This window comes from Rhincodon typus, chromosome 11 (genome assembly GCF_021869965.1).
Source record: "Rhincodon typus isolate 14 chromosome 11, sRhiTyp1.1, whole genome shotgun sequence".
In the NCBI taxonomy this organism is placed as follows: domain Eukaryota; kingdom Metazoa; phylum Chordata; class Chondrichthyes; order Orectolobiformes; family Rhincodontidae; genus Rhincodon; species Rhincodon typus.
In genome coordinates this window covers 66,157,262-66,171,172 of record NC_063342.1, presented here as the reverse complement: position 1 = coordinate 66,171,172, position 13,911 = coordinate 66,157,262, and the positions used below count along the sequence as shown (strand labels likewise).

The 13,911-nt window shown below is 43.2% G+C and overlaps 1 protein-coding gene across 1 annotated transcript in view; it reads left to right on the top strand.

Moving 5' to 3' along the window:
- The window catches only part of clcn4 (chloride channel, voltage-sensitive 4), a 63,138-nt gene that overhangs the window by 19,341 nt on the left and 29,886 nt on the right, over positions 1 to 13,911 (top strand). The window contains exons 2-3 of the mRNA XM_048602939.1: positions 3,954 to 4,000; positions 4,358 to 4,509. Of these exons, the coding sequence (XP_048458896.1) occupies positions 4,366 to 4,509 (144 nt within the window). The 5' untranslated portion in view covers positions 3,954 to 4,000; positions 4,358 to 4,365. The remainder of the gene's footprint in view (positions 1 to 3,953; positions 4,001 to 4,357; positions 4,510 to 13,911) is intronic.

The following is a 13,911-nucleotide window of genomic DNA, read 5'->3' as shown; positions in this document are numbered from 1 at the left end:
CTCTCTCCCACGTGCATTCAGTCTGTCTCTCTCCCACATGCATACAGTCTCTCTCTCCCACATGCATACAGTCTCTCTCTCGCACGTGCACACACTGTCTCTCACACACAGGTGCACACACTGTCTCTCTCGCACACGCACACACACACGCGCACAGTCTCTCTCTCACATGTACACACTCCCCCTCTCTCGCATGCGCACACACTCTCTCGCATGCAAACACATTCTCTCACACTCACATGCACACACTCTCTCTAGTGCGCACACTCTCACTCACACACACAAATCTATGGGGTAAATTTGTATTTGCAGATACATTCTATTTTGTTCAAAAAGCACGCAGACAGTCAGTCAATGTGGTGTTTAATAAATTCCTACTTTAGAAATAAAACCAGTCTGACTCTAAGCCAGAACACAGTCAGATTCTAAACAAAGCCTCACACCTAACATGCATTGTCTGACCTAAAATATTACCTCTTCTTTACACTGATAAAACCTTTAGTTCTCTCAGGACCGTGACTTCAGAGGAATTCGGAGATTTACGTATACATGTTAAAACCTTGTAACTGATTAAAGATTTAACAGCATCTTAGGTTTGTTTAGTACATCCTTGTCAGTGGTGTGACCTTTTGATCTTTTACTTATAAATCCTGTGTCTGATACTACCTCTCTCACTAACACTTAGAGAAGGAGTAAGACTTTGAAATCTTTCAAATAAACCTGTTGGGACCATAACCTGGTGCTGTGTGATTTCTGACAGGGTCCTTTCCTGTAATAGGAGCCTAAAGCTATTTTCAGTGGGAAATAAAAGTGTAATGTGATCATGGGTCCACTCCAGGTGAAACAAGCATGAATCTTCAACTTGAAGCACTACTTAATGGGGCTCTCAGTTACATTTGTTTGAAGTTTTCCAACTTCCACTGATTCTTCAGTCATCTGCCACATACACTTTGGGTTTCCTGAAGGTTAAGATTGGAGTTATACTGGCCAACTGTTGTCGCTCTAGATATTCTTAACACAAGTCACCAATCTCACGCCAAGACTGGTAAACTAAAGCCTGGATTCTATTGGTTTGAAGATATACTACTGCTGAAAGAACTACATGTTGCAAAATCCTTTAGTCTTCCCAAAATCAGGATAATTTGTAAGGGTATCAAAATCAAGGAAGAACACCATTTATACTGTATAAGACGAAAGAGCTGATTCATTGACAAGTCTGAACTCTGATTAGTAGAGACAGTGCAACAGTGTTGTCTTCCCTTTTTTAAAGAAATTGTCCTGATGAGTGCAAGACAAAACAACTTCAACAAAATGTGTCTTTTTCCAGTTCAGTTCTGACTACATACAAACAATATTGCTAACTTGCTCAGCAGGCAGATTCACTATAAAGGTTCAGGAATTATTGTTATAGGAAAACGCAGTTGCAAATTGCTCACACTAACATGCTGCAGTCTAGACTATAATAATGGCTTCTGGTTTTTTTTTGTCCTACATCCTGCTTCCTTGCTCATTACTAGCATATTTCCTCTTACACCTGCTTTAGCTGCAGCATGGCATGCCCCAGGTCAGGGGAGCTCAAAAACAGTCAGGACTGTGAGGAACACTAATACGAGACATCAGGCAACTCCAGTTTACTGTCAGAGATGAATGTGTCAGGAGGCTGTGATCCTCTAGAGAGCATGGCACCAATCTGTGCAGGAAGACCTGCACCCCACTGTCTGGTGCATTGCCTGTGACCAGTGAAGTCAGGCCACAGCAGTCACATTCCTCAATCTGAAGCACATACTGGGAACAACAAGTCACCACTGGAAAGTGTTGTAGGCTATTCACCCCGGATCAAACTCTGATTGGCTGCAACCATTTAGCTATCAAGGCTCCTCCCAATGAGCTAGTAAGACGAATGCAAAAGCCTTCCAGTGCTGGTTTGGACACCGAGGAAGCTCTGACAGGGACAATTAGAGGAGAGCTAACTAAGGGCAAGAAATTGGCTCCATGGGGTGTGTGTAAGTGGTCAGCAGAGCAGTGCAATGCTTTACTGCTTGTGTCTGGGTGAGGCCAGCCAACAGTAGCTGAAGGCATGATGAAAGGTTTGATGAAGGTTCATAATGTCTTATTGATGTTTAGATTCCCAAAGTGGGGGAAAAATAGTTTTTAGTTCTGTGAAGGCCTGTTTTTATTTTTTTCTGGAAGTAGAAGGCACACCAGTAAAAGTGATCATGAATGTGATTAAAATCCTGAGCCCCGCAGTAAGCTTCCTTTTAACGCATACTGGCCTAAATTTCCCAATGGCCAGGTAATGTTGGTGGGAGTTTTATAAGGGGACTGTGTAAAACCACAGACAAAGCAGCCTGCGAAGGAAATTGAAGATTCTGTCCATGAATGTACATTTAAAATGGGGGATTCTGAATTCTATTGCAGCTAAACAAATAGTTACTCAGGATAAGTTAGACTATTAAATGTTTAGCTTGGCTCCTGGGTAACTGTTAAGCTGACCCCCGCAAACTTACATCTCACTTTGGCAACCAAAACTACCTTAAGCACGCTGTCACTTACCTGACACTTGCCAGCTTGAGGCCTGGCACCTTCCATGGCACCCCATCCCTACCCACCTGGCCCTTTACCTGCCTGGCACCCTACCCTCCCAGCATACTGACCTCACACTTAACCTCATGTCCTTAACCTTTCGCAGGAGCTGCCAAAGTGGTTTTCTGTGATGCCAGGCCTTTAGGTTACAGAATGGGGGAAATGACTGCTGCCAGAAAAAGGGGGTGTGTGAACTACGGGTCTGACTTTCCGAAGGAGTTCTGGCTGGAATCTCCTGTCGGAAACACAACGCACTTTTCTGACAAAGAAGGAGCGCGGTGACAGATGGTGCACGATTGGGCCTCCTCAGAAAATCCAGGCCATCGTGTCAAACTGCTGCACCTTCTCAAGGGCAAGTAAAGCCGGGCAATAAATCCCAGTCGTGCCAACAGCGTGACAGCATCAGAATTCACTGAAGGGATTCCATTGCCAGTAGATTTTTCAGTTGGTTTATTGTGCCATCTAAAGGTCAGTGACAGAACAGCATAGGCTGAGGTTTGTCAGTCAGTCATGTTCCCAGAGAAACAAACAACTGTGCGCTTGAGAGAGATTTAGAAGTGAATGTCTTTGTCAGAGAGAAAAATAAAGGGGTATTTAAATAATAGTTTAAAGGCTTTAAGTTGGGAAATCCCTGTTGACTCTCAGTTGACTTGGAAAAGGCCATTCAGTCCATTTAACCTGCTCCTTTGTTTAGTAAGATTATGGATGATCTGGTTGTGGGCCCTCTCTACCTGCCAACCCACTGCCTATAACTTTTGACTCCCTTGTTAATCAAGGATCTGTCCAATTCCGATGTAAACAGGCTTTACCACCCAGTCTCCACTGCTGCCTGGTGAAGAGAATTCCTCAGACTCATGAGACAAAGTAAATTCTCCTCATCTCTGCCTTAAATGGGAAAGTTTAAATCATGCCCTCTAGTTCCTGTATCTCCCACAGAGGGGAACATTGACACTCACCCTATCAGACAATCGTCAAATGGTTACAGTGCATTGTAGGTCACTAGCCTAGCCATAGCTCCCAGTTGCTAGTTGGTAGCTTTAGAGACACAACTTGCCCCTCCTTTCACCCTCCGCAAGCTGGTTAGAATATCTGAGATGTGGTTGCTAGCTTCCCGCTACCTTCAATGTTTATGCAGGGTGTTGGGGAGATCCTGCCTCACCTTCCCTCACTAAACTAGCCCAATCAGTATGTGTAGCACCACTCAAGTAAATGATCCCAAACGTTTTGGGACTGTTAGAGCAGGACTTCCCACAGTGAGGGTTGGGACCATGAGGAAGCAACTGCTTATGCCAGGGAGATCTGACTGGGTTATAAAAGCTGTGAAGCAGCTTTAAATCTTTGTGGTTTTTTTTTAATTATTCAAATCACAGGTGGGGCCCCGAATGATTCAACTCTGAGGACTGCAGCAGTCAAAAAGGTAGGCCTTGCATTTTTTTTTAAAAAGCTGTAGAAACTCCTTACAACCCTCTCTATGCTGCACCCTGAGTTCTTTCAGGTTGCTTTCTCTATAGCCCACTCTTAGAGTGCACGCCCTCCTGGCATAATCACAGTTTGCACTCAGGTGTCACGGCAACTCTCCAGCCTTGAACTGGGATCCCAGTGGGAACAAGTTTGGTAACTCCTGTGTTGGAATGCTGCGGCTGTAATGTAAGATATAACAGCCCGTGCGGAAACAGCAGAATGCTTTTGACAGATTTGGAGATACTGTTCAAACATTTTCTTCACATTGAGATGTATTTTTCCTCACTTGATCCTTTCCCAATCTTTTTAACAGGGTCCGGAATGGCAACAGGAGGTGAGATGAATGGCTCAGGGAATTTATTGGACTTCCTGGCTGAAGCAGTCCCAGAGGTCGGAATGTATGAAGACTTTCACACAATCGACTGGTTAAGAGAAAAGTCCCGTGATACTGACAGACATAGAAAGGTATATTCTTCCCTCATTTATTTGGTCATTCATAGCAAGGCTGGAATTAAATGCCCATGTTCCCAAAGAAATGGGCGGCGGGCTGCCTTCTTGCAGGGTTCGGACACAGTGCCGTTAGGATTTTGATCTGGCAACAACTGGACAAAATCTGTTTCATCTTCAAAGGGTCCAGTCTTTCTCCAATCACAGGTGAGTGTTAGTTGGAACTGAAGCCCAGCAGACAGAGGTGAAGAAAAGCTTTGCGCAGCGCTACGATAATGAGGAACGCCAATACAGCAGACAGAGGTGAAGAAAAGCTTTGCGCAGCGCTACGATAATGAGGAACGCCAATACAGCAGACAGAGGTGAAGAAAAGCTTTGCGCAGCGCTACGATAATGAGGAACGCCAATACAGCAGTACCGGGTCCACACTTAACGCCAACAGGGAGAGATAGGTTTCAATACATCTGGTGTGAGGTGAGGTTTCTCTGACACCAAGGTATCAAGGAGGCGGAGTAAAATCAGAGTCCGTGGGAATCTGGGAGAAAGCACTCCACTGGTTGTAGCTATTGGAGGTCAATCATCTCTGCTCCAGTTTTGTCACTGCAGAAGTCATTTTAACCTAATGTACACAGTTTGGACAACGTCACTTTGTTTAACCCTTTCGTACCCCTGTTTGTTTTTACTTTCCAGGAAAGGAATTAGAAAGTGAAATGGCGGAGGGTGTAAATAAAAGAGATGCAAAATGGTGGGGAGTTGTTAAACCAGCAGTCAATCGGATCCCAGCCAATTGGCTGTGAGGAGAATTTGTTTAAAGCTACCCTTTCCCCTCTCGGCTGGAATTTTGGTGTAAAATTGTTTTTAAGATGTAGCACTTTGTTTGGGAGCCAACAAAGATTTTATTTTCACTTTTGCTGCTTTGGTTGAGAAACTAAACACAATCTGAATTTAAAATCATTGCCGTGGGTATAAAATTAAAACTTTGTTTGCAATCTACAGTCATAGTGAATGAAGTATTCATTCCCTTGGCCAATCCATAATCATAGAAATATCAATCGTAAATTCAATTGTTTCTTCATGATCATTCTGTGAATGTAAACTATCAAACCCATATTCTAAGAAAATAAATCAGTTATTATTCAAAGTTTACACATTACCAAAGTATTCATCATATGAACAAATCGAGAGTGAGAATAAATCATTCAGTCCCCGTAGCCCGCTCTGCAATTCATTGAAATCATGGCTGATGTGATTGTAATGCCAAGTCTATAATCTCAGCAAAACTCTTTCAACCCTTCCATAACAAGAATGAAAAAAATATTCAAGGATTCTGCTTCCCACCACATTTTCAGGAAAGGATTCATGACCCTCTGAGAGAAATCATTTTGCCCAATCTCTGTTTGAAACGTGTGACTCCTGATTTTTAAACAGTGACCTGCAGTTCTAGATTCTCCCATGCGAGAAAACAGCATCTCTGCGTCTACCTTATCATGACCCTTCAGAACTGTATATTCTATAATCAAGTAGGCACTCATTTTCTAAACTCCACTCGATAATATCCTAGTCTCTCCATACTTTCCTTTTAAGATAATCTGACCATTCCAGGGATCAGTACAGAAACCCTTTTCTAAATCACCTCCAATGCATTTACATTCTTCCTTAAATAAAGTGACCAGTACTGTGCACAGTACTCCTGATGTGGTCTGAGCAATTCCCTGTATAACTGAAGCGTTACCTTTACCTACTTTTGCATTCAGTTCCCTTGGCGATAAATGATAACATTCCATTAACTTTCCTGATTACTTGCTGTACCTGCGTACTAATCATTCGCAATTCCTGCTGCAGGACACCCAGATTACTCTGCAGTCTCTCTCCATATAGATAATCAGCTTCTTTTATTCTTCCCACCAAATGAACAATTTCATACCATCCCGCATCATATTCTATTGGCGTGTTTACCCACTTACCTAACCTGTCAATCTGTTTTTGTAACCTCCTTGTGTCCTTCTCACAACGTACTCTCCTACCTATCTTTGTGTCATCAGCAAATTTGGACACCACACCTTCTGTCCTTCATCTAAGTCATTTACATAAATTATAAAGAGTTGAGACTCCTGTGGCACAACACTCATTACAGCATGCCAACCTGAAAAAGACCCATTTACACGTGCCTTCTGCTTCCTGTTGGCCACTTGAATTTCTATCATGCCAATTTGCTACCCCCTTACTATGAACTTTGATTTTCTGCAATAATCTTTAATGGGGAACTTAGAGTTTTGAAATCTGAATACGATTCATCCATTGCACGTGTTACCTCCTCAAAAAACTCTAACAAATTGATTGAATGTTACTATAGACCAGACCAGACCCCCTCAAAGTATATCAAGAGGGTAGCTTAGATCCTAAGTTTTTCTTATTTTAAACACAAATGTGAGTTGCTGAGTTCCAATTCGATGGTCAAACTACTTGACATTAAGCAAATCAGAATTTATTCAAACACTGTCGTTAAAATACAATGAAAGAAGGAGAAACTTGGAATAACAACTCTATTGGAAAACTTAACAGAATAATAAATTATTTTACTACAAAGCAGTACCTATACCAATATAGTAACATCCCGTAAATGCACCCTTGGCAAAAGGACAATCAGAAAACAGATTGTCTCAAATACAGTTCTCCAGTGCAGGAGGAAAGAATATCAAAAGACAACTCTGAGAGAGAGAGTGTATAGAAGCTGGGAGAGGTTCACCACCTTCCAACCCTGCTGAGACCCTAGCAACAACTGCCAAAACCGAAAACTAAAACCCTGGATTCTGTGAGAGCTTGACCACGCCCACTCAGGCTGCTTCTATTATTCAAACTTTAAAAAAAAATCTGAGGCCCCACAAGTTGTTTATCTTCTCATAGACTGCTTGTTACCTGTCCCTCAGCCTCTCTTTAAAAGAAACCAGCTCAAAACACATCTCTTAAAGCCACAGCATTGTCACAATATGATTTCTATTTTGCGATACTGTTCTGAAGAAGGGTCAGTGGACCCAAAACATTAGCTCTGATTTCTCTGCACAGATGCTGCGAGATCTGCTGAGACTTTTCAACAATTTCTGTTTTTTTGTTTGTGACCGTGTTGACTGTGCCTGACTAACCTGATCTTATCCAAGAACACCTTTCTAACATTTCCCTAGGTCAGAAGTTAAGCTGACTGGCCTATAGTTTCCTGTTTTCTGCCTCCCTCCTTGTTTCTGAATAAAGGAGTTACATTTTCTATCCTCCAGTCTAATGAGACCATCCCACATATGTTTTGGAAACCACTGCATCAGCCACCTCACGAGCCACTTCTTTTGAGATCCAAAAATGAAATCTATCAGGACCCAGGCACTTGTCAATGCACGTACTTTGCTTTTTAAAAAAATATTCTATCCAATCTCTGACCTTCCACTTGTCTTTGCACAATTATATGGTTTTTTTCTTTAAGTTTTGATGCTATCTTTTAGATACAGTTATAGAGTCAAAGACTCCGATAGCATGGAGATAGGCCCTTCGGCCCAAACTGGTCCATGCCAACCAAAATGTCCATCCACACTAACCCCATTTCCCTGCACTTGTCCTATCCATGTATTCGTTCAAATGCCTTTTAAATGTTGTTAGTGTACCCCTCTCTTACCACTTCTGTTGGCAGCTCATTCCATATGCGCACCAGCCTCTGTGTAAAAATGTTGCCCCTCAGGTTCCCATGTATTCTTTCCCCTCTTACCTTAAACTGATGCCCTCTAGTCCTCTATTCCCCAACCCTGGGAAAAAGATGAGTGCATTCACCCTATCCATGCCTCTCATCATCTTATACACTTCTATAAGATCCCCACTCAGTCCTCTACGCGATAAAGAAAAAGTTGTAGCTTGTCCAACCCCACCTGAAAACTCAGTCTGTTGAGTCCTGGCAACATCCTTTAAAATTTCTCCTGCACTCTTTTCAGTTCAAAAATATCCTTCTTACAGCAAGGTGACCAAAAACTGAACACATTACTCCAAGTGCAGCCTCACCAACATCCTGTACAACTGCAATATGACTTCCCAACTTCTATACTAAATGCCCTGACTGATGAAGGCCAGTGTGCCGAAAGCCTTCTTCATTGCCCGGTCTATCTGTGACTCCACTTTCAGATAACTGTGCCCCTGAACTCCAAGGTCCCTCTGTTCCACTACACTCCTTAAGGCCCTACCATTCACCATAAAACTCTTATCTTGATTTGACTTTCCAAAATGCAACATCTCGCACTATCTATAGTAAATTCCATTTGCCATTTCTCGGCCCACTTCCCCAGCTGATCAAGATCCTGCTGCAATTTCTGATAACCTTCGTCACTGTCCACAATACCATTTGTTTTAGTGTCATCCGCAAACGTACTAACCATGCCTTGTACATTCTCATCCAGTCATTGATGGAGATAACAAACAGTAATGGGCCCAGCTCTGACCCCTGACACACATCACTAGTCACAAGCCTCCACTTGAACAAGCATCCTTCCACTATTGCTATCTGCTTCCTACCATCAAGCCAATTGTGTATCCAATTTGCCAGCTCTCCCTGGATTCCATGCAATCTAACCTTCCAGAGCAGTCTACCATATGGAACCTTATCAAAGGCCTTACTGAAATCCATATAAACTACATCTACCACCCTGCCTTCATCAACCTTCCTGGTCACTTCGTCAGAGAACTCCAACAAAATTGTGAGGCCTGATCTCCCATGCACAAAGCCATGCTGACTACTCCTAATCAAACCCTGTCCTTCCGTATGCATGTATATCTTATCCCTCAGAATCTTCTCAAGTAATGTACCTACCACAGATGTTAGGCTTCCTGGTCTATAATTCCCAGGCTTTTCTTTGCAGCCCATCTTGAATAAGGGCACAACATTTCCAGGTCTTCCAGGACCTCACACGTTGCTGACGATGATGCAAATGTATCAGCCAGGGTCCCTGCAATTTCTTCCCTAGCCTCGTGAAGGATTCTTGGATACACCTGGTCAGGAGAGGGAGATTTATCCACCTTCATACGTTCTAATATATCCAACACCTCCTCCACTCTGATCTGGAATGTTCCCAAAATATCACTACTAACTTCCCCAGGTTCCCAAGTCTTCATGACTTTCTCCACGATAAACACAGGGGAAAAATATTCATTGAGGACCTCGCCTATCTCCTGCGATTCCACACATACATGTCCACTTTGGTCCTTGAGGGGTCCTATTTTCTCTCTAGTTACTTCATTGTCTTTTAATATACTTAAAGAATCTCTTTGGATTCACCCCAATTTTTCCAGTCAAAGCTATCTCGTGCCCCTTTTTCGACGTCCTGATTTCCTTCTTCAGTAAATTTTTGTATCCCCTATATACCTCCTGGGATTCCCTTGATCCCAGCTGTCTGTTCCTGAGCCATGCTTCCTTTTTTTCTGGTCAAAGCCTCAAAATCTCTTGTCATCAGGGTTCCCATATTCCTGCCAACCTTGCCCTTCACCCTCACAGGAACATATAGACCTTGAACTCTAGCTATCACATTTTTAAAGGCCTCCCACTTGCTGGAGATCCCTTTGCCTGCAAACAAACTACTCCAATCAACCCCTGCAAACTCCTGTCTAATTCCAGCAAAATTCGCCTTGCCCAGCTTAGGACTTAATCCTGTGGACCAGTTTTGTCCTTCTCCATAACTATTTTAAAATTAGTAGAACAATGGTCACTGGTCCCAAAGTGCTCCCCCACTGTCACCTTAGTCACCTGTCCTGCCCTATTTCCCCAGAGTAGGTCTGGTTTTGCCCCCTTCCTGAGTAGAACCCCCTATACACTGCTTGAAGAAATTTGCCTGAACATATTTAACAAATTCCACCCCATCTAAGCCCTTGACCACAATGGCAGTCCCAGTCTATGTCAGGAAAATTAAGATCCCCCACTATGACAACCCTTTTGCTCCTGCAAGTCTCTGCAATCTTCCTGCATATTTGTTCCTCTAATTCCCCTTAACTGTTTAGGGGCCTACAGTACAACCCCAATAACGTCACCATCCCCTTCTTTCTTCACAGCTCCACCCACAAAACCTCACTGGATGATCCCTCAGTTATTTCATCTCTGACTACTGCTGTGATACTCCCCTCAATCAAAAATGCAACTCCCCCTCCCCTCTTTCCTGCACCTCTGTCCCGCCTAAAGCACCTCTACCCTGGCACATTAAGCTGCCAGTCCTGTCCCTCCCTTAGCCATGTCTTTGTAATATGCCAGTCCCATGTACCTATCCAAGCCCTGAGCTCATTGGCCTTACCTGTCAGGCCTCTTGCATTGAAATAGATGCAATTTAACCCAACTGGCTTTCCTCGCTCCCTGTCATGTTCCAGCCTGTCTCTTCAGCTTGCTATTTCTGATTACTTATCTCCTTCCACCTCACACTTGCCTTCCTGCCGTTGAGGATCGCAGCCCCCTGCAAATCTAGTTTAGAAGTTGAGTTAATCACTCTCTTGCTGGTACTGTGAATATAAACTCATTATTTTTGATGGCTTCTGATGATGTGCTCGTGAATAGAAATTCCCTGCTTTTTCAAGGATTCTATTACTAATGTGAGTTCACCCACCAATATGAGCATACCTAGACTGTGAAGTAATAATGCCTCCTAGTTGTCCCATCAATATTAATGCATGAGTTTCTAAAGCAATAGCACAAAGGCAACTCTATTGCTTCTTGTAGCTACACTGTTAAAGCAAAGCTAATGTTTTAGGTGAATGAAAACAAGCTACAATCCTCATGATTGTCTTATGACCATAAAGCACCCAACAGTGTAACTCAGCCTGGCTGAAGATTGTAATTATGCCAACATGGAGAAGAATCTCCTTTCTAAGGAAAGGAGAACTTGAGGGGTTACTAATGATTCTAAATGTGAGGATATCCTATATTTTTACATCACTTCTATTTTAATCGAGACAGGAATATGGATAATGTGGAAAGGATTTGTTTAAATTAAGAACCATGGAGGAGATGTTGACCTAGTGGTATAATCACTAGACTATTGATCTAGAGACCCAGATAATGTTCTGGGACCTGCGTTCGAATCTGGCCTTGCTAGCTGGTGAAATTTGAATCCAATAAATATCTGGAATTAGGAGTCTAATGATGACCCTAAAAGAAACATGTAGTTCATTAATGCCCTTGTCTAATTAGGGAAGGAAACTGCATTCCATACCTAGTCTGGCCTACCTGTGACTCCAGGCCCACTGTAATGTGGTTGACTCCTAACTGACTTCTGGGCAATTAGGGATGGACAATAAATGCTGGTCTAGCCACGGACAACCACATCCCGTGAATGAATAAAACAAAAAAACTTTAATTGTTGACAGCAGTGCTCAAAACTGATAAGAAGCATATAAGAGTTAATACTCTAGTGTGAAAGGGCATGGATGAGGCCTTTCATCCTCTGTTGGTCTAACTATTTGAAACTAACAGTTAGTTTCATTAATCAGGGAGAGAACCATAAATCAAAACAGTTCTATGACAGGTGTCATTTCTAATTTCAAGACAAGAGAGAGGAAAGAAAGAAGGAATGAAACTGTGTAAAACTTAGCAAAGCTTTCTAATGATTGCTCGTTAATCTCCACACAATAAGTTTTGGATGTGCATTTTTTTTCTGTTTAGTTTGGGTATGTACAAAGGATATTTTGTTGCTTAGGGTGTTTAGGATGACATGATTAATCAAATACTTTACTGCCTTGAGTTATAGGATTTGTTAAAGGTATAAAGAGTATAAAGGTATAACTGACACTGTGTCTTTATACTTAGGGTCAGATGTGGACAAGGATTGGTTAACCTGCTAAGTTTAAACCAGGACTGTATTTATATCACTAAACATCTTGGTGCAGACCAACTGTGTTAGCATTCCTGCAAATCCGTTCAGTTATCAGACCCTCCTGGTGCCTCAAATGCATGTAAAAATAGTCTTGGACAAGTAAGAGATAACTTTGGTTTGTTTGGATAGAGTCAAACTCCTATGTTTGCTTGTTTCCTTGATATGCTACCATACAGAACCGAACTGTGTTTGTGACTAGAAAATATTTTTTTGATTAAAGCATATTTTTGAAATTAGAAAAAGCATTCCTGCAAGACAGGGTGTGAGTGTCACCATGTGTCTGCATTCTCTTGTAAATTATGTGAGCCTGTCTATTAGTTCAGAACTGACCAAACACTCATACGTTAATCTACTTCTGGAAAGAAATCAAAAGATAAAAGTAAAAGGAAGAAATAAATCAATTGACACCTTTGATAAACTCAAGGCTTCCCAAAGTGCTTTGTAGCCTGTTCTGAACTGTACTTCTGAAGTGCAGTCACTGTTGTAATGCAATCAATGCGGTAGCTCATACGTGTGCTCTCATCCATAACTCCTCAGTGTGGGGCTTGGAGAGTAAACAAGATGGAATTTAATGCATCTCTTCAGCTATTAAGCTCTACATTACAATAAAGACTGTTGGGAGGACCAAGCCTTATCTGTCTCCCATGTCTGGCCGACAGTGCTTACTGCACGCAGTTGTATATTAACCCTTTCAGATCCTTCCAGACCCATGTACAACAGCAGTCAGTTTTGTGTACAGCGAATTCCCACAGACAGCACTGAAATCAATGGTGTGTTTTAGTTTGAGAGTTAGGATTAGGTTTATTATCACGTGTACTCAAGTTACAAAAGAACAGGAGTACAGTGAAAAGTGTACAATGTCGCAAACATGGCAGCATCTTAGATACAAAGAATCTAGGTACAAATCTTGGATACAAAAAATAGGGGAAATAAAGAAAGATGTGATACTACATTACAGATGTACAGAGTATAAGTTAGGAAACTAAGAAGTGAAGCCAGAAAAACAGACATTACAGCCTTTTTATAAGGCCTTTCATGTGGTCTGACTGAGCTCCACCAGTTTCCAACCAGTAGCAATCTTTGCTCTGGGCCGCTCTTCATGTTCACTCTGCTCCGGGCCCACTGACCGCTCCGGGCCCTCTGACCGCTTTCCCTGCTCCGGGCCCACTGACCGCTCCGGGCCGTCTAACCGCTTTCCCTGCTCCGGACCCACTGACCGCCGTCGCTGCTCCGGGCCCACTGACCGCTCTCCCTGCTCCGGGCCCATAGACCGCTGTCCCTGCTCCGGGCCCACTGACCGCTCTCCCTGCTCTGGGCCCACAGACCGCTTCCCCTGCTCCGGACCCACTGACCACTGGCCCTGCTCCGGGCCCACTGACCGCTGTCTCTGCTCCGGGCCCACTGACTGCTGTCCCTGCTCCGGGCCCACTGACTGCTGTCCCTGCTCCTGGCCCACTGACCGCTGTCCATGTCCACTCTGCTCCGGGCCCACTGACCACTCTCCCTGCTCCGGGCCCACTGACCGCTGTCCCTGCTCTGGCCC